At 62.9% G+C, this 19,612-nt stretch overlaps 1 protein-coding gene and 1 long non-coding RNA gene across 2 annotated transcripts; one reads left to right on the plus strand and one right to left on the minus strand.

Moving 5' to 3' along the window:
- Positions 1-1,524: 1,524 nt before the first annotated feature.
- Positions 1,525-4,059, plus strand: LOC139825598 (uncharacterized). Its single transcript, XR_011735753.1, has 2 exons — positions 1,525-1,726; positions 3,779-4,059. It is a non-coding gene; the product is annotated as an uncharacterized lncRNA (long non-coding RNA).
- A 1,774-nt stretch (positions 4,060-5,833) lies between these two features.
- Positions 5,834-14,522, minus strand: CRYBG2 (crystallin beta-gamma domain containing 2). The gene is made up of 19 exons (XM_065857275.2): positions 12,199-14,522; positions 11,685-11,729; positions 11,480-11,598; positions 11,084-11,240; positions 10,861-11,000; positions 10,660-10,786; positions 10,076-10,111; positions 9,856-9,983; positions 9,554-9,680; positions 9,154-9,296; positions 8,947-9,073; positions 8,819-8,851; positions 8,593-8,705; positions 8,318-8,447; positions 7,768-7,907; positions 7,163-7,286; positions 6,879-7,037; positions 6,346-6,505; positions 5,834-6,218 (listed from the first exon to the last, which is right to left on the minus strand). The coding sequence occupies exons 1-19, from the start codon at positions 14,494-14,496 to the stop codon at positions 6,130-6,132; spliced, it is 4,395 nt and encodes a 1,464-aa protein (XP_065713347.1). The 5' UTR covers positions 14,497-14,522; the 3' UTR covers positions 5,834-6,129.
- Positions 14,523-19,612: the final 5,090 nt, after the last annotated feature.

The following is a 19,612-nucleotide window of genomic DNA, read 5'->3' on the forward strand; positions in this document are numbered from 1 at the left end:
AGGCTAATTTCTGTTCCCATGCCCTCCGTCAGGGAATCCACGGACCCGCCATAGTCCCCCACACAAGTTTCTTCTCCAATTTAAGTGGAACCTCCTGTGTTCCAGTTTGCACCCATTGCCCCTTGTCCTGTCACTGGTTGTCACCCAGAAGAGCCTGGCTCCATCCTCCTGACACTGCCCCTTTCCATATTGATCCCCATGAATGAGTCCCCCCTCAGTCTCCTCTTGTCCAGCTCCAGAGCCCCAGCTCCCTCAGCCTTTCCTCACACGGGAGATGCTGCACTCCATCATCTTCATGGCTCTGTTTCTTAGGAGGGAGGCCCAGGCTCACTGCAGGCTCCGTTCTGTGAGCCGCCTGCCAGGCTGAAGGGTTCTGCCTGTTCCCTGCCCCACAAAACGCTGCTTTTTGGAGCTGTGGTCACTTAGAGCACTTCACACCTTTTCTGGGGTGGGAGCACCACGTGCTGCTTTTCCCCCACCACTCTTTGTGTGCCCTGAGCTTCAGCTCTGGGGCGCAGCCTGACCTGAGGTGTCACTGTACAGCTGGCCCTGGTCTCACCTGCTGCTGTTGTCTCTGTGTTCTAGCAATGCTTTCCCTCTCCCAGGAACTCCCATGTGCTCGTTTCCTCGCTGATGCTCCGCACTCCGCCCGGCGCTTGCCGCCATGCAGAGAACCATCCCTGCACATCCCCATCCCGCTCTGCTCTCTGCAGAGCTTGGCCTTGCCAGCTGGAGAGGAGCAGAACAGGCCAGTTTTTAGCACCTTTTATAGGATGTTGGCTGTCCCCAAGAGACTTTCATTTTGATTCTTGCATGAAGAGCAAAAATTAACTAAATTTGGTGAAGCTTTGCTGCAGAGGACTCAGCTCCAGCCACCAGCTGGCGATGGGCTCGCTACGCCGTGATGCGCTTCACCAACACAAAACCAGACAACAGGTGCATGTGCGCAGTGCATCCCAGTCGCTTCACTTAATTCAGTCTTAAAATAACCAGATATCTCTTGTTTCCTGCTCATGCAGTTGAGTGGGTGGAGGAGCTCAGAGACCTGCCGTGACACATATTGGGGTCTGGAAGGGAGCGTTTCACTGATACGTAATGCAGATCGGAATACCCCAAGTGTGAAACCAGAATTCAGAGGGGCAGCTCAGACCCAGCGCCTGTCCTGAGCCGCAGGGAAGGTTTGTTACACAGTGCAATGTGGAGCCCTCTTAAATACTGCCTGTGATTTGCAAACCCTCCCAGTGAACTGGACGAGGTTTAACCCATAACCATGATTAGTCCTTTATGGTGTGGGGCAGAGGGCAGGGGAGAAGCAGAGCTCATCCCGGGGGTCATGCTGCAGGTGGTGTTTTGTGATGAGGGAAAAGGAGAGCAGGGCTGCTCTTGTGTTGGATGATGGAGAATCGAGGCTTAAAGGGCCATACGGTGTCATACTCACCCCAAGGTCCCCCATGTTGTGTCTTTCACCTTCTCCCTCACAGCATTGGCAGCAAATGTGACTTCCCCAAATTGCCGTGGGTTCAAACAGCCCTTTGGGGCGGTGGGGCCGGTGCAGGGAAGGCAAGTGTGATTGGTGAGATGGGGCCGCCGCCGCGCTTAAAGCCTGCGGCTGCGACCGTTGCGAGCAGATGAGGAAGCGTCACAGCACAGCACAAGCAGAGCCCCGAGCATGCAGCCCCCCAGGTGCGCCCACCTCCTCCTGCTCGCCCTGCTCGTCCTCTGCCTGGTAAGAGAAACCCCCGCGAAGGCCGGGGGACCCGCCAGCTCCGTCCCGTGGGGGTGATGGCAGCTTGGGGCGCTCCGGGGTTCAACCGGTGGGAGAATTTTGGCTTTCAGCTGGAAACCAGAGTGTTTGACTTTCTATGTGACTTTAACACTGGCTTAGCAGGGGCTTTGTGCTGTGGTCTGTAAGGTCTAAATGCTTCCATAAGTTGCTTTTTTAAAAGTTTTGTGGGTTTTTTTACTTACGAGCATCACTCACACCCATAACCTTCGCACTTAGCTCTCCACCCCATCTTGCAGCCTCTATTTTGTGTGCAAGCCCCAGCCCGTGCCTGGTGCGGGGACACTGGGGATGGCTGTGGGGACACTGGGGATGCTGGGAACAGCCATGGGGACACTGGCTGGGCACACAGCTGTGTGCTTTCCTCTCGCCTCTCCCCCCTGGGTGTTATTTTCCTCTTTGCTGGGGCGCTCAGTGCAAGAGCCGTGCGGGTGGATGTCGGCTCTCGCTGGGTGGGGATGGGTGTATGGGAGGGACGAAAGTGCCAGTGCTTTTGGGGACGGTGACGCTATTTGGAGCAGATCTCAGTATCTTTTTTTTCCTACCCATTTGTGCTCGTTTTGCTCACAAACTCCACACAGCTGTGACCTCCATGGGCTGTATTTACCCCCCTCTGTGGCTGGGGAAACCAAGCAAACCCCCTCATAATGCAAAAGTGCTTGTGAGGGGGTAGAGCGAGGTGTTGGGGTCCCATCCCTGGCCCTGTCCTGGCTCTGGAGGGACATGAGGAACGTGAACCAGCATGGGGGCTGGTTCACAGGGGGACGTGGAGCCCGTTTTCCCGCAGACAGGGCAGCGCTTGTCGCTGTGGTCCCCGATCGCAGGCATACACACAGTCGGGAAGGATCAGAACCCCAGCGACACTGGTCCTGCGCAGCCAGGGCAGGAGGATTCACACAGACGCCTTAATTTGGAAGGTACCGACCTTTAGAAAGGGAAGGAAACCGCCTTGAAATCACCATCCCGGTTGTGTTGGATTTCACACAGCGACTGCAGCCTTGCAACAGCCGAGGGGGACTGAGGGGTCAGGGGTCTCTTCTCCCCTTTACTTCCAACTCTCCTGCTTCCCCACAGTGACCTGAGGGGCACTGACCACCCCCCAGCTTCTCCTTCTGTCCCCCCCTTTCTAAAAGCCCAAGGCTGGAAACAGGGCAGTGACACGAGGGAGAGCTCGCTTTGCTTTCTGCGTTGGGAAAACCCCAAAGCCAAGGTGACTCTGTGTGGGGAAGGAGGAGCTTCCGGGGGAAGAGGAGGCTGCGTGTCCCCCCCAAGAAAGGGCTGCCAGGGTGCTGGGGGGGTTTCCACCCCCTGCTGCTCTCTGCTCTACTTTGAAGTGCCTGCTGGCTCTCAAGATCATTGAGTCCAACCGTTCCCCCAGAGCTGATGCTCTGGCAGAAGTGACATTTCTTGGGCTGCGGCGGGAGCTTGCGCTCCTTGGCGTGGTGGTCCAGCCCGCCACAGTTGTAGCATCTGCCAGAGCGGGGAGGAAAAGAGATTTGAGGAGGAGAAATAAAATGAGGTGGGATGTTGCTGTGGATGTGCCCAGGACTCATCTGGCTTCACAGCCAGAGCTGGGCTTGAAATCTTGGAATCATTTTGGTTGGAAGAGATCATGGAGTCCAACTGGTGCGGGGGCCCTTTAAACCCTGAGCTGGTTTTGGAGTTGTTTTCATTCAAGAACAAGCTCTTTTGGGCTTTATTTTATAATGACAGAACCATTTTGGTTGGAAAAGCCCCTCAAGATGATTGAGTCCAACCATAACCCACCCCTGGCACTGCCCCATGTCCTGAGAACCCCATGTCCGTCTGTCCAGCCCCCCAGGGATGGTGACTCCAGCACTGCCCTGGGCAGCCTGTTCCAATGCCCCACAGCCCTTTGGGGAAGAAATTGTTCCTAAATCCAACCTCAACCTCCCCTGGCGCAACTTGAGGCCGTTTCCTCTCGTCCTGTCCCTTGCTCCGCTTTATCGCTGACTCTCTCCTTTTCCTTTCCAGCCCTTCGGCCATGCGGAGGTGAACTCACCCACCCCCCCCTCCACCACCGCAGCCGCCGCCCAGGCCAACCTGAGCCCGCCCTGTGCCCGCGCCCCGCTCCTGTCCCTCGCTATGGGGCTGGTTGCAGCTTTCGCCCTGCGCCTCCGCTGACCCCCGAGATGCCACCCCCAGGACGGCACCCGCTGCCCCGGTTCTGTTCTTCTTCAGCCTCAAAATCACACCCCGGAGCCGCCCCCGGTTTGCTGCGGGGCCCTGAGAAATAAAGTGCCGCTGTAGAGGCCTTTGGGTCGTCTCTGCTGCAGATTTGCTAACGGGAGGGGGGACCCCAGAACGCCGGGACCGCCAAACCTGAGCCCTGCGGGTGAGATCGGGGCTTTTCCGAGGTTCTTCCCACCCCCGATCTACCGGAGGCCCCGACCCGGCCCTGAGGCCCGGGACCGGGGCCCAGCGCCACCCACAGGCCCGGCGGACCCCCCTACTGATTCTCGACCAATCCGGTGCTCCCAAAGTCCCCTCTATTAGCCAATCACAGCCTAGTAGGGGCTATATAAGGGCTGGTGAGGCGGGTGCGAGCCTCCTGTCAGGCGCGGCCGTGGGATGGGCGGGGTGGTTGCTTGTTTACATAAGTGGTGCCGTATTGAGGGGATTTTCACACTCTGTAACCACCCTACCTGCCCTATCGCGCCGAGATTGTGTGTTTTGATATCCCTCCCTGGCTTTCAGGTGCCTCAGCGGTGCCACAGCCCAGGGGTTGGGCTGGGTGAGCTCTGAAGGTCCCTTCAACCCAAACTACTCTATGATTTGATGATGCATCCAAAATGTTGTGTCCAGTTGTGGCCCCTCAGTTCCAGAAGGACAGGGAACTGCTGCAGAGAGTCCAGCGCAGCCACCAAGATGCTGAAGGGAGTGGAGCATCTCCCGTGTGAGGAAAGGCTGAGGGAGCTGGGGCTCTGGAGCTGGAGAAGAGGAGACTGAGGGGGGACTCATTCCTGGGGATCAATATGGAAAGGGGCAGTGTCAGGAGGATGGAGCCAGGCTCTTCTGGGTGACAACCAGTGACAGGACAAGGGGCAATGGGTGCAAACTGGAACACAGGAGGTTCTGCTGGAAGATGAGAAGAAACTTGTTTGGGGTGAGGGTGTCAGAGCCTGGCCCAGGCTGCCCAGGGAGGTTGTGGAGTCTCCTTCTCTGCAGACATTCAAACCCGCCTGGACACCTTCCTGTGGAACCTCAGCTGGGTGTTCCTGCTCCATGGGGGGATTGCACTGGATGAGCTTTCCAGGTCCCTTCAACCCCTGACGTTCTGGGATAATGTGATGGCTGTTGCCACAAGCCAGAGCAGTCACTGGAGACACCTGATTGAAGGACCTTGGTGCATCCAAATCTGCCGAGGAAACCTCCTGGGGAGACAGCGCTGCCCGAACAGCCCCGTTTTGCCACGGGGTTGATCAGCGGTAGCTGCACTAACATGGTGACTCTGCCCAAACTGGGCTCAACCTGCTCAGCAAACCGGGCCCGCGCCGGCAGCCTCTCCTCTCCCCAGCGGTGAGGACAGACAAGAAGCTCTTGATGTCTCCATGTGTGGGATTTCTCACCCCACGTCCCCTCTGGCTCTGAGTCACGTTCCCAGGGAGCTCCTGCCCTCACCCAGGCGAAGGAGACTGTCCCGGGGACATTGACGATGAGTGATCCGGGCTGTGATGCAGCTCTGCAGCGCGGTCACCAACCGCTGCTGACGCAGGGCTCACCCGGGGTGACATGGCTGGCACACCCGAGCAGGATGGGCTCCCACTGGTTTTCAGGGGGTCACAGCCTTGCCTGTGCCCCCTCCTCAAACCCCACATCCCCGGTGCTGCCCGTGGGCTGTGAGCACCAGAGGGCACTGGGATTCCATCCTGGGAGCAGGATCAGGCCCTCGATGCAGGGCTGGGGGGTGGAAGATGTGAACCCCTCCGGAATAAGGGCTGTCAGGCTGCGGCCGGTGCAAGGACAAGGACACCAACCACCCAGAGCTGGCCCGGGCAAGCAGGGCTGTATCTTACACACGTACATAAATACAGTTCGGGGGGGACGCTGGTGGGGAAGGGGCTCTGCTGCTTTCCGGAGGATTGTGTCCATGGGGTCTTTTGTGAACCACGTATGGGGACCCCCAGGGCAGAGATGGGGGATTCCCCTTGTGGTGCAGGGGATCGTGATGGTGACGGTGATGGTGACGGTGATGGTGGGCATCCTTCACCCAGCACCCAGGGCTGAGGGGTGTTTGGGGTGTGACGTGCATGGGGTAGGAGACAGCAAGGTGTCCCCATCCTGCCCTGTGGCACTTCTGGATGTGAGGGCCGCATGTCCCCGCCTCATAGCACCTGTATGTCCCAGATCTGCGTGGGCCTTTCCTCAGCCATGTCCCAAACAATGGCGTGGTCCCGGTCATAGGATCGGCCGCCTGCGGAGCGAGGGGAGGGTTTGAGGAGCACAGACCTCGCTCCCGATGGCAGTGAGGGGGCGGGTGCCCCATCTCAAGGCCAAACACCGTATTTTGGGGTTTCTTGGGAAGGGTGCCGAGGCCTCACCCTTTACATCGAGGATCATGTCCTCGAACATCTGGCTGTGGATCCGTCCCTGAGAATCGATGCTCCACGTCTGACGTGGCATCCGGGTCTCGGACCACAGCACGGCCTTCGCGCCCTTCCCGGCCGGCCCAATGACCTGCAGGCTCATGTTGGGGGCCACCTGCAAGGAGCGGTGGTGGCCAGGTCAGCCCAGTCCCCTGCAACACCCGGAGCAAAGTCTGGGAGCTCCAGGGGTTTCCCTGTAAACACAGCTGCTCCTGGAGTGAGACACAGAAAAACCTCTTGGCGAGAGGTGAGGATGATCAGGGTGATGAAACCCCCTCTGGGGAGGCAGAGATGCTTTCAGGTCTCCAGAGGAGACTCAGGGAGGAGACAATCAACTGGTCTTTGGGGACGAGGCTGAGGGCAGATGCTGGGAAAACCTGTTAGAAGCCCTCGGAGGTGGCTGTGGGGTGGAGAGCACCCAACCGCAGTCCCGCCAGGGCTCCCCCGGCCCCTGCGCAGCCCCGGCTGCCACACACACGAGCCCTGACCTGGTTTTTGATCAGCCCGTCCTCGTAATACCAGACGGAGCTGCTCTGCTCGCCGAGGCCGGACACCACCACGCGTCCCGCTTTCATGTCCTCCACGTCATCGGGGACCGAGAGGTAGAGCTCCAGCTCCCTGCTCCTGATGCGGAAGTAAATCCGTCTCTGGAAAGAGAGAAACCTTTTTTTTTTGCACCAAAAAAAGTCCTGCTGCCTGCATCGCCACCCCCGCGTGCTGTGGTTTTGGGGTTCACCCCCCCAGGTGCCAGCGTCCCCGTCCCAGTGCTCACCTGGCGGATGGGATAGAGGGACCCCACGTGCTGGATCCCGCTGTACGTCAGCCAGTTGGTGATTTCGGTGCAGTCCAGCAGCCACTGGCGCCCGCGGAAGTCACCGTGTTCGCACAGCACCCAGCTGAGGGGATGGGGTGGGATGGGATGGATGGGATGGGATGGATGGGATGGGACAATATGGGATAGAATGGAATGAGTGGGTTGGGATGGGGTGGGATGGAATGGAATGGAATGGGACAAGATGGGATAGGATGGAATGGGTAAGGTGGGATGGGGTGGGAGAGGATGGGATGGGACAAGATGGGGTGGGATGGAGGTGGAATGGGACAAGATGGAATGGCAGAGTAGAGAATGGAATGAGATGGGGTGAGATGGGATGGAATGGGACAATGTGGGATAGGATAGAATGGGTGGGATGGAATAGGAGAGGACAGGATGGGATGGGGATGGGATAAGACAGGATGAGTTGGGTTAGTATAGGATAGGATGGAATGTGTAGGATGGATGGGATGGGGTGAGTGGGATGGGATGGACAGACCACAGTCACCCCCCAGGCAGGCAGACACCACCCAGCAGCCGGGGCAGGACCAGGGGTCACTTACATCCCGCCTTTGACGCGCACGGACAGCACGTGGTTGTTGAACCCCTCGGCCTGGAGACTCCGCACTTCACTGTTCAGCTCGATCTCCTTCCCCTCGAAACACTCCAGCCCGTGCAGGAAGATGGAGGGTTCCGAGAAAAACTGTGGGACGGGGGAGAGGCGCCGGGGGGTGAGCGGGAGGAGCGAGCACCCATGGGTGCAGAAGGGCTGGAGAGGCAGCACCGCGGGAGGGGAAAAGGGGGGTTCCGGGGGGGTTCTGCCCTGGAGCTGGTGGAAAGGGGAGGGGAGGGGAGGGGAGGGGAGGGGAGGGGAGGGGAGGGGAGGGGAGGGGAGGGGAGGGGAGGGGAGGGGAGGGGAGGGAAGGGGAGGGAAGGGGAGGGAAGGGGAGGGAAGGGAAGGGAAGGGAAGGGAAGGGAAGGGAAGGGAAGGGAAGGGAAGGGAAGGGAAGGGAAGGGAAGGGAAGGGAAGGGAAGGGAAGGGAAGGGAAGGGAAGGGAAGGGAAGGGAAGGGAAGGGAAGGGAAGGGAAGGGAAGGGAAGGGCTGGTACCCACCACCGGGACCTTCTTCAGAGAGCGGATGGCGGTGGAGGAGAGGCAGCCCATGGCGCTGAGCGTGGGGTACTCGCCCTCGGACAGCACGTGCTGCTCCCCGGCGAAGGCCTGGGCGTCGAACAGGATCCAGCTGGCGGGAGGAGCGTGGGGGGGCTGTCGTGGGGGGTCCATCCCTCCTGCAGCCCCCCAGGACCCCGTCACACCCGCCCTCCTGGGGACACCCTGTGGGGCTGCTGGTCGGGGTGATGTCCCCGCACCCAGCCAGGACACCCTACCTGCCCCCGCGGACTCTGCAGGAGCGTGGGACGAAGGCGGCGGGCAGGGTGTCCTGATCCTCCTCGAACGAGATGTGATCCCCCAAGAAGTCGGGCTCTGAGAAGAGCAGGATCTGGGGAGGGGGAGCAGAGGGGCTCGGTGAGGTGGGACAAAGCATCATCACCGCCCCACAAGGAGCTGTGTCCCCTGGGGGGCACATCCCGGTCCCCATCCACCACTCCTGACCTTGGAGACGAAGTGGAGGTTGTGTTCCCCGACCTGCAAGCAGACAGAGCGGGGCTGGTTGGGGTCTCATCGCAGCCTGGCCCCCCCCAGCCCCACGGGGTGAAGCAGGGGTTCCCCGGTGCTCTCACCTGCAGGATGGGCTGCACCGAGGCGATGCGGCAGTCCCCAGCACCCCAGTCCTCACAGTTGCGGTACACCCCCTTCTCCAGGACGTACTGCTCGCCAGAGAAGTTGGTGCCCTCGTAGGCCACCCACCTGCCAGGAAAACGTGGGTGCTGGCTCAGCGCCCCCCCATCCATCCCCCTTGTCCCCTTGTCCCCCGTCCCCGCGCTCACACGCCGCTCAGCACGTGGATGGACTGGGTGACGGTGCCGTAGCCGGCCAGCTGCGTGTCGGGCAGCGCCTCGCTCAGCTCCACGCTCGCACCCTCCTCGAAGTCCATGGCCTCAAAAAGGACCAGCGCCGGGTCGGAGAAATCCTGCGGGGAGAAGGAATCCCCCCGAGGCGCTCGGTCTGTCAGGGGAAGGGACCACGAGCCGGGCGCTCTCTGTGCCCGTAGCTTGGGTCCGGGACCCCAGGGAGGGCAGGAGCGGCTGTGGGTTCCCAGATGTGATGAGTTTGGGGGTCTCAGGCCATGTCCCGCTCCCTTTGGGGGATGAGGATGGGGTGGGACCGGGGGGGTTGGCTGTCCCTGCCCGCACTGGCTCTGTCCCCAAGCAATGCCACCACCCTCACCGTCCGTATCAGCCGTAAGGACACCAGCTCGTTGCCGTAGCCGCCCCAGTGCCTCCAGTCCGGGTACTCCCCTTCCTCCAGCAGGTACTGGTGGCCACGGAAACCCTCCTTCTCGTAGCCGACCCAGCTGTGGCACAGGCAGACGTGTCAGTGAGGGCTCCAGGGGATTTCCGTGTGCCAGGGGACACAGGGACATCACACCTCTCCAGCGCCACCCTCCAAGCTGCCCGTGGCCACCCCCAGCTCCGGGCAGCCCTTTTCCAGGGGTGACAGTCACCTTCCCGGTCGTTTTGCCCACTCACCAGCCACCCAGGACGCGCAGGGAGCCCACGGTGACCAGTGCCGGCCCAGGCAGGCGCTTCAGGTCGTAGATGTCTCGGCTGATGGTGAAGCTGCGGCCATGGAAACCCGCGGCCTCGTAGATCAGCACCTGTGGGGACACGGCGGGTGAGCAGGTGGGGACACAGCAGGTCCCACGGCCGCCCCGGCCCCACAGCACCCCCGGGGCTGGTCGGTGCTCACCTGCGGCTCCCCGGGTCTCTCCACAACCGGACAGCCCTGGAAGGAGAAGGAGACCCGGTGAGGCTGTGGTGGCAGGAGGGGACGGTGCGGGGGCATCCGATCACCCCCTTTAAAGCCTGAGCTGGTTTTGGGGTTGTTTTCATTCAAGAACAAGCTCTTTTGGGCTTTATTTTATAATCACAGAACCATTTTGGTTGGAAAAGCCCCTCAAGATTATTGAGTGCACCTGTTCCCCAGCCCTGTCCCTGCCCCGTGTCCTGAGAACCTCGTGTCCGTCTGTCCAGCCCTCCAGGGATGGTGACTCCAGCACTGCCCTGGGCAGCCTGTTCCAATGCCCCACAGCCCTTTGGGGAAGAAATTGTTCCTAAATCCAACCTCAACCTCCCCTAGCACAACCTGAGGCCATTTCCTCTGCTCCTGTCACTTGTCACTTGCTCCGTTTTATTGCTTTCGTTCACCACCAACCCACAGGAGCACTTCCCAGAGCCACGCTCAGCACATTTCCACACCAAGCTCTCACTGGTGTGAATTGGGAGGCACTGGGAAATGCTGTCTTTGGTGTTACCCCAGTAATGAGCACTTACCAGCCTGATGGGGTGCATGGAGCAGATGGATGGGTCCTTTGCTCCCCACGCCTTTAAACTGGGGTACCCGCCTGGCTCCAGAACGTAGGGATCATCGTCGAAGAAAGGCTTGGAGTAAACCAGCCACCTGCGAAGACAGGGAAAGCATCTCACCTGCTCCAGCCCATGCCAGAGCCCCCCCAGCCCCACGGACACACTCACAATCCCGAGTGGACGATGATGGAGGCGGCAGTGAGCGCCTGGCCCCGCGTCCGCGTGTCCTCGGCCGAGTCGCTGAACTGCAGCCGGGTGCCCTCGCCGTTCTCCTCGGTGAACAGGCTGATCTCGGGGGTGCGGTAATCCTGGCGCGGGGCAGAGCCGCGTTACGGGGGGGCTGGTACCCCTGCGTGGGGGTGCGGGATGCTCGGGGGGTCCCTGTGCTCACCCGGACGACCCTCTTGAAGGAGCCGATGCGGAAGGGCCGGCTGCCGCGGGGCTCCCCGCTCTGCCCGTACGCCGTCCAGGGGTTGTCGATCTCCACGTCCCCCTCGGCCAAAACGCACTTGCGCCCGTGGAACCGCGGCTTCTCGTACATCACCCACCTGTGGGCGGGGTGGGAGTGAATTATCGAGGGTAAAACAGCTTGGTCTTACCCACAGCCATCGGGAGCCTGGGGGCAGAGTGTGGGTGGGGGTGTCCTGTCAGCCCTGTCACTGCCGGCTCGCGGCCGCTGTCATTAGCGCCGGCAGGACGGTCACTCGCCACCCCCGGCACAGGCAGCCCCGCTGAGCAGCCCCACTGAGCCCTCCCGCCGTGCCCTCGCCCTGTCACCGGCCCCTACCCGCCTCGGATGACCCTGATGGAGATGGTGTGCGAGAGCTCCCAGGACGTGGCATCAGGGACGTCGCCCCAAATCTCCCGTTTCTGGCCCGCGAATCCGGCCTCGGAGAAGAGGATGATCTGGGAGGGGTGACAGGGGACAGGTGCTGCCACACTGCGCCAAGTCCCCCCCAGCCAGCCCAGCCCGGCCCCCACGCTCCCTGTACCTTGCCAGGTCTTGTGTTGATCTTGAAGCCGTCCTTGTCCTCCTGCTGTGGACAGCCGAGGGGACGTGAGGAGCGCGGAGGGACATCGGCCGCACCAGCCATCTCCCCGCAGCCCGAAGAAGCCGCAGCCGCAACCTCGCGTCTGGTGTTTGCTGCTCCCTCCCACCGCCCCGAGCAGCCACACCTGAGCATTCCTGCACCACGGGGACCTGCCTCCCGTCACCCGCCCGGGACCTCCTGTCACCACCCCGGGACCCTCCCATCATCTGTGGTGCCACCCACACATCACTTGAGCCGGTACCCTTCTGTCACCTGCCCTGGCACCCTCTGTCACCCATCCCGGAACCTCCCACCACCAATGCCAAAACGCTCGGTCACCCATCTCAGCACCCCATGTCACCCATCCTGGTACCTCCCACCACCCATCCCCACACCCTCCTGTTGCACCGGGGGTTGTCACCCCATGTCCCCTCTGATGGGGAGCACTCTTGGGGTTCAGCCCCCCATCACTCACCAGGACATCCGCGGGGCACAGGGCCATGACACTCTCTGGCTCTTCAGTGACAAGAGGGACGTAGCCGGCACTCGGAGCCTCCAGCACAGCCATCTCGGGGACAGGGTGGTCACCAGGTCCCAGCCCATTGTGGTCCCCGGGGGTGGGCAATCCTGTGTCCCCCCCATCTCTGCCGGGCAGCTCGAGCGGGGTGGCGCTGGGGGCCATGAAGCGGCTGTAGAGCACGCTGTTATCCAGGCGGGAGTACGGCTTGAGCTCGTCGGCCCCGGCCGCCCGGTGCTCCGAAAAGTGGGAGAGCAGCGCCATGCCCTTGAGGACGTTCCCTCGGAAGAGAACGCTCCGCTCGGCCAACCCCCCGGCTGCCGCTTTGGCCTTTTCCTCCGCTCCCGCCTGCCTCAGTTTCCCCAGGAGCGAGTTCCCCTCTGCCCGGCTGTCACCGGCCGCGCTGTCCCCAGGTGCCCTGCGGAGGGTCCTCGCCAGCGCCCGCTCCTCGGAGCTCAGGTAGGGGTTCTCGATCTCCTCCTCCTCGGGGTTCTCGTCCCGCCGCCCCGCCGGTCCCCGCGCCAGCAGCTCGCGCAGGGCCTCGGGCAGGGAGATGGGGGCCCGGGGGGCCACCCGGTCCTCGTGGATGGGGGGCAGAGCGGCACAGCGGCCCAGCGACGACGGCCGGGGCTGCCGCGGGGTCTTGGGCGCCTTCCGCATCTCCGAGGGCTCCATGTTGCGGAGCGTGTCCACAAAGATCTCCATGTCCACCAGCAGCTCGGGGTCCTCCTCAGTGGCATCCGGGGGGCTCTCGACTGGGGGGTCAGGGACTGGGGGCTTGGCAGGGGGGTCTGGGCTGGTCTCAGGCTCTTGGGTTGTTTCCTGGGGGTTCCCCATTGTTTCACTCCCATCCAAGTCAACCTCAGCCTTTGCAGGTGCTGGTGCTTCAGGTGAAGGCTCTAGGGCACCACTCCCCTCCGAGGAGGGGTTTTTGGGGGTGACATCAGGACCATCGCTCCCCTCTGAGGGGTTTTTGGGGGTGACACCAGGACCATCGCTCCCCTCTGAAGGGTTTTCAGGGGTGACACCAGGACCATCGCTCCCCTCTGAGGGGTTTTCAGGGGTGACATCAGGACCATCGCTCCCCTCTGAGGGGTTTTCAGGGGTGACACCAGGACCATCACTCCCCTCCAAGGATGGGTTTTCAGGGGTGGTACCAGGATCATTGCTCCCCTCCACGGACGGGTTTTCGGGGGTGGCACGAGGATCATCATTCCCCTCCAAGGATGGGTTTTCAGGAGTGACACTGGCTCCTAAGGGGCTGTCTGTCCTTGTTGGTGTCACTGAAATGCTGTTGTCGCTGTCTGCCGTGCTTCCCTCTCCCGCGTCACCCGGACCGGCCTGGCCGCCGGCCTCCTCCGAGGGACACTGCGCGGAGCTGGTTGTACTGGTTTGCGGGTCCCCCAGCCTGTTGCCATCTCCCAGGGTTGCGTTCACCGGCGTGGCTGCGGCTTGCAGCGAGTGTTTGTCCCCAGGGGATCCCTCAGCAGCCTCGGCGGTGCCCGGTGAGCTCTCACTGCCCGCTGTGTCCCTAGTGAAGCCACCACCCTCCTGCCCGCAGCTCTCCCGCGGTGGCGGGGCCGTGGTGACACCGGCAGCGTCGTGCGCCCCGTTTTGGGTTTCCCTTCCCTCCGCCAGCCCCGGCTCTGTCCCGGCAGCGTCCCTGCCCGTCCGCAGCACGGTGACGTGCCTGGCCCTGGGCACGGCAGGGACGCAGCCGCGCTCAACTGCGCACGGGGCACCGGGACTGTCACCAGGAGCCCCCGCGGGACACTCGGGGGGTCGGGTGGGGAGCAGGGTGCCGTGCACATAGCTCTCCCTGTGCACAGGCGCACCCACCGATGGGGAGATGCCACCGCTGCCAGCACCGGTCCCCACCTTCCCCCTCTCGTCCTGCCGCCGGGGCTTCTGCGCCGGGGAATACACCTGCGAGAAGATGGGGCCGTGCGCGGTGAAGTCCTTGAGGAGGCTGATGGAGGACGAGGAGCGTTCCCGGTGGGTCAGGGTGGTGGGGCCGGACCCCGTCTGCTCCACGATCTCCCTCTCCCAGGCCTGCAGCAGGAGGGAGACGCGGGAGGGACTCCCGTCCCGGCCCCGCACGCTCCCCGTCTTCTCCAGCCGCCGTGACACCAGCGAGACCTTCTGGAAGCGGGACCTGCCTTCGGTCCCCGGCGCGCTCGGCACCGCTTGCTTCATGCTCAGCTCGGCGCTGGAGACAAAGCCCCTGGACTTGGTGTGCCGGAACGGTGAATCCATGCCGGGGGGCCGGGGAGCGGGGGCTGCTGCTCCGTAACGCCCCGCACCACCGCGCTCGGCCCCCACGGACGCTGAGGAGCTGCGGGGAGAGGAGGAGATGCTGGGAGGGCTGAGCAGAAACCACCTGCAGGAACCAGCCCTGGAGTCCAAACCAGTCCCTGAGACCCCCCCAGACCTGCCAGTGGTCCTGAAGGGCATTTTGGGGTGTCCCATGAGATGGTTTTGGGGGTTCTATGCAATTCTTGGTGTGCTCATGACATCCCTCCTGGCACACACAGGATGTGTGGGGGGACCACTGGCCCCTCCGCTTGTGCATCCAACAGAGATGCTGGGGAGCTCCGCGATGCCACCGTGGTGGCTCCGGCAGAGCCCGGCGCAGCGCGGCTGAGCGTGCAGGATGCGGCCGGGCTGTGCCCCGAGCTGCGGGATGAGTCAGGAGGGTGGCCGGGCTGCGCCGAGTCAGCAAACGTAGCAAACAAACAAGCCCAGAAAACAACAGGGCAGCAAAAGGGCCCGGCCGGGGCAGCCGTGGGGCTCGCAGGAGGAGGTGGGGACCTGAGCAGCATCTGCCCTTGTCCCTTCCCTGTTGCTGCTGGGAAACATGGGATGGCTCCAGCCACCTCTGCAGCCCCATCGGCGGGAGATAATGAGCTGCACTAATTACCTGCCGCTTGCACCCTGATCCAGGCTCCCATCCCTGGATGCCCCATCCCTGGAGACATCCCAGGCCAGGCTGGACGGGGCTCTGAGCAACCTGAGCTGGTGAAGATGTCCCTGTCATGGCAGGGGGGGAACTGAATGAGCTTTGAAGGTCCTGCAACCCAAACTACTGAACGATTCTGTGATGAAGCTGGTACCCAGCGCTCAGCACCTGTGCCCGCTGCTGCAGGGTGGGCATCGCTGTGGTCCCTGGTGCTCAGGGCAGGGGACAGGGCCACCTGCACCACCCCAGTTTTGGAGGGGATGCTGACACTGTGCCGTGGCCGAGTCCCTGCCCCAGGAGGGTTTTATTGCTGGGTTGGGGCTGGGGAAGCTGCTGACGCAGCAGGTGCTGGGCAGGGAGCTGGGAGTGGGGCAGCGTATCCCCAGGTCCCAATTAGGAGCTGTGCAGTGTCAGAGAATCATAGACTAGTTTGGGCTGGAGGGACCCAGTTGGTGTCCCCCAGTGTTGGGTTGGTGTCCCCCAGTGCCACCCCTGCCATGAGCAGGGACATCTTCACCAGCTCAGGTTGCTCAGAGCCCCGTCCAGCCTGGGCAGCGGCAGGGACGGGGCTTTGGGCTCAGCCTAAAGACAGGCTGACTTTCAGGTGTCCCAGGTGGGGACGGGGACACTTCCCTGCACACCCCACTGGGCTGGGTTCCCCCAGGGACACCTCAGGAGAGACCATCATCCTGCACCACCTGGGTCCCCTCCCACCGTCACCTCCCAATGGCTCCAACCCCTAAGGGGACTCGGGGGTGCAGGGGCAGGCAGGAAAGCGCGGGGTGCAGGCAGCTGCCTGCCCCTTCTGCCCGCCCGCCACGCGCCCTCCGTGTCTGGTTCTCCCCGGCCCGGCAGGTCTTTCCAGTACAGATAGGAAGGGTTGGTGTCATCTTCCAGGAGGCGATGAGACCTTGTCTGGGACAGCCAGCGCGGCTCCAGGCTGGGACCAGCCTGGCTGGGGCCACATATCTGCATTGGGAAAGCCTCATCTGCATTGGGAAAGCCACAGCTGGATCAGCAAAGCCACAGCTGGATCCCCATGTCCCAGCTGGATCCCCAGGGTTACAGCACCCGCCAGTGGAAGAAGGATGGGTGCACACCACGATGTGGAGAAAAAGCTGCTTAAGTGCACTGGGGACAAGCCGGGTGTCAGAGAAAATAGCCAAGAGCGGGTCAGGCTGGAGGGAGCCCCAGTGCCCTGAGCCGGGGACTCTGCGGTGGCACGTGGGGACACCCGTGCTGGGGACACTCCTGCCAGGGCAGCACGGTTTGCACAGGGATGTGTCTCCTCTCTGCCCTGTGATGTGTCCATCCCTGGCACCCAATTGCACCCCAGGATTGCTCCAGTGCTGGTTTCTCAAGCACTCGCTGGCGGTGCCCAGTCCCGCCGTGCCCATGGCCCTGGGGTGGCACTGGGATGGCGACACCAGTTCTGTGTCACACGGGGCTCTGGGGGGAGGTGGGAGCTGCTGACTCAGCATCACAGCTGCCTCTCGCCCACAGCTGGATTTCCAAAGATCTCCACATCTGTCATTCCCATCCCAGCCCTGCAGCTGGGTCCGGCACCCAGTGCCACCCTGGGCCACCCAGTGACCCAGTGGCCCTGGGGAAGGAGTTCACCCTGGGGCCCTGTGCTGCCTCAGCACCCTGATTTCAGTACACTATTTCCTACCACAACAGTAGGTCAAGTTCACAAGGACATGAGGACACAGCTCCTGCCGTCCCTGCCCGCCAGGACACGTCTCCCACTGGTGTTGCCACACCGGGGCACCTGGCACGGCTAATTAATCCCCCCTGGCCAAACCAAGCCAACCTGCTCAGCCCTTTTGCTGCCTCCCGTCATCCCAAAGGGTCACCCAGCACCCAACCCCGCTCTCCCAGCACCCAAGTAAAAGGCACAACGTGCCATTTAATAATCAGAAGGGACAAGGGGACCGAGGGCGTTGGCTGCGGCTGCCTTTGAGCCAGTGACCACGGGTTAAGCCGAGCCTGGGGCCACGCCAGGCTGAGCCCAGTGGCCACGGGGTGCGAGCGGACCTGCCGCCTCCAGGAAAATCAGGGATTTGGGTTGGGCGGCTGCTCGCGGGTGGGGGTCACAGGGAGGGCAGGGGAGCTGCCATCGCCCCCCGCTGCCCCTGTCCCCCCCGCCGAGCTGTGTCACCAGCAGCCACATGCTCTGCAGGGAGCAGGGTGACAGGGGTGACGGGGGACCCCCGCTGTCCCCCCCAGCCTGCATCACGAGACCACTGGAGTTGGAGGAGCCCAGCGTTACTGGTGGCCCTGGGGACACACTTTGGTGGCAGGAGTGGGGTTACAACCCCAGCAGCCCCCCAGATTCAGGGACTGGAGGTGAGAGGGGCAGAGCCGGGCTCAGCCCCACCTCCCCTCCCGGTGCCCCCTCCCTGGCTGGTTCCGATCCCCATCCCAGCTGAGCAGGGACCCATCCCAGTCCCTGCCAAGCCGGGGCGTGGGTCCCAGCACCGGGCAGCCCCCACGGGTGGCAGCCGGTTCGGTGCACCGGTGCTCTCCAGCTGGAAACCGCCCTCCCCACCAGCACCCCTGCAAGCCGGGCTGGCCCGGGCAGCACCCAGCGTCCGGGGTTCCCCACCCTGCACCCCCATGTACCTGCCAGCCGAGGGTCCCAGCGGGGAGCGGGGCGCCGTGCCGTGCCGAGCGGGAACCGGGGTGCTGCTCCCTGCACGCCGCGGCTGGGCGGACCGGCAGAGTCACCCAGGGAGCACCCAGCCCTGAGCACCCAGCCCTGAGCACCCAGCCCTGGCGCAGCGCAGGTTTGGCATTCCTCAGGTGCTGACAGCCGGGGAGCCGGTCAGGCTGGTTCCCCAGCACCAGCTCTGCCGTTTGCTCCGACTCAGCAGCGCCCGGAGGGAGCCTGGACAGACTGGGTGGCTCTGAGCCTCCCCCAGACCCCTGCCCGGACACCCCCAACACGCCACCCATCTCGCTGAGGGTGTTGGTGACCTTGGAGGGGACGGCACTGACCAGCTTTGTCACCAGCTGGGGCACCACACTGGCCAAACCGCAGGGCTGGGGGGTCCCAACACATTGCAGTCCCCAGGGATGTGGTCACACCTGGATTCATCAGTTGATGTGGGGTCCCACATGGAGCCCCCACACTGCAGCGCGTTCCTGGGGGGCTCCAGGTCTGGGAGAACTGGGGCTCTCGAGGGGATTGGGGACACAGGGACACAGGGCCCTTACCCAGCTGGGCTTGGGGTGACAGCAGGACCAGCACCAGCCCTGTACCCTCACCCTGCCCTCTGCTCATCCCCATCACCCATGGGTGCCCCAGCGGGGTGCCAGCCTCGCCCTGGGGCCACCACTCCTGGCTGCCAGGAGCCTCCTTGGCCACCACTTGCCCAGCACAAGTGGACACCGTTGGGCTCTGGTTGGGCTGCCAGGGAAACTGAGGCAGAGCCAAGCTGCCTCTGCACCTTTGCCAGCAGCACCGGGGTCCAAAGCTGATTAAGGGGCTGGAGCACAAATGTAATGGGAGCGGCTGAGGGACCTGGGGGGTTCAGCTGGAGAACAGGAGCTGAGGGGAGACCTTCTGATCTCTGAACTGCCTGAAAGGAGCTTGGAGCCAGGGGGGTCGGGCTCTGCTCCCCAGGAACAAGCGCCAGGAGCAGAGGAAATGGCCTCAAGTTGCACCAGGGGAGGTTGAGGTTGGATCTGGGAACAATTTCTTCCCCAAAGGGCTGTGGGGCATTGGAACAGGCTGCCCAGGGCAGTGCTGGAGTCACCATCCCTGGAGGGCTGGACAGACGGACATGAGGTTCTCAGGACATGGGGCAGTGCCAGGGCTGGGGGAACAGGTGGACTTGATGATCCTGAGGGTCTTTTCCAACCAAAATGATTCTGTGTGTGTACGTGCCCAAGCAGCCGAGTCAGCGGCCGTGGCTCTGTGGAAGCGGCTCTGCCGGGGCCGGCCGGGGAGGGTTTAGTCAGCGCTGGGGAGGGTCCTCCCTGGGGCAAAGCAGCTCCCCGGGCACTGGGGGAACTGGAGGGACACTGGGCCGAGCCCAGGCCTTGAGTCACTGTGTGCAAAGGGAGGGATGAGGTGTGGGGCAGAGTGTGGGGACGGGCTCAGCCACAGCGGTTGGGATGGGACATGAGACTGGCCGGAGCCCCCTGTGGCATCCGGGGGTGTCCGAGGGTGCCACAGGGGGGTCCCTGCTGTCACTGTCCCTCCAGGCAGGGGGAAATGGGAAGGTGACAGGGAGAATGGGAAAAGGGGAAGAGAAAGGAAGGGAAGGGGTGTATTGGCTGCAGACAGATGAATGGGTGAAGACTGGGTGCCCCCACCCTGTCCCTATGGAACAGGCACCTGGAGGGTGCTGCTCTGGCCACATCTGCAATGAGTTTCCAGGTCTCAGCACTGGGGAAGGGGCAGTG

This window comes from Patagioenas fasciata, chromosome 25 (genome assembly GCF_037038585.1).
Source record: "Patagioenas fasciata isolate bPatFas1 chromosome 25, bPatFas1.hap1, whole genome shotgun sequence".
Taxonomy (NCBI): Eukaryota; Metazoa; Chordata; class Aves; order Columbiformes; family Columbidae; genus Patagioenas; species Patagioenas fasciata.

Excerpts from the sequence above, each read along its gene's own strand:
- CRYBG2 (XM_065857275.2), bottom strand. The coding sequence starts at position 14,496 with ATGGATTCACCGTTCCGGCACACCAAGTCCAGGGGCTTTGTCTCCAGC. Across the intron at positions 10,112-10,659 it reads CCATGCACCCCATCAGGCTG|GGCTGTCCGGTTGTGGAGAG; the intron begins GTAAGTGCTCAT and ends TTCTCCTTCCAG. Across the intron at positions 8,448-8,592 it reads TGCAGAGTCCGCGGGGGCAG|CTGGATCCTGTTCGACGCCC; the intron begins GTAGGGTGTCCT and ends TCCTCCCGCCAG.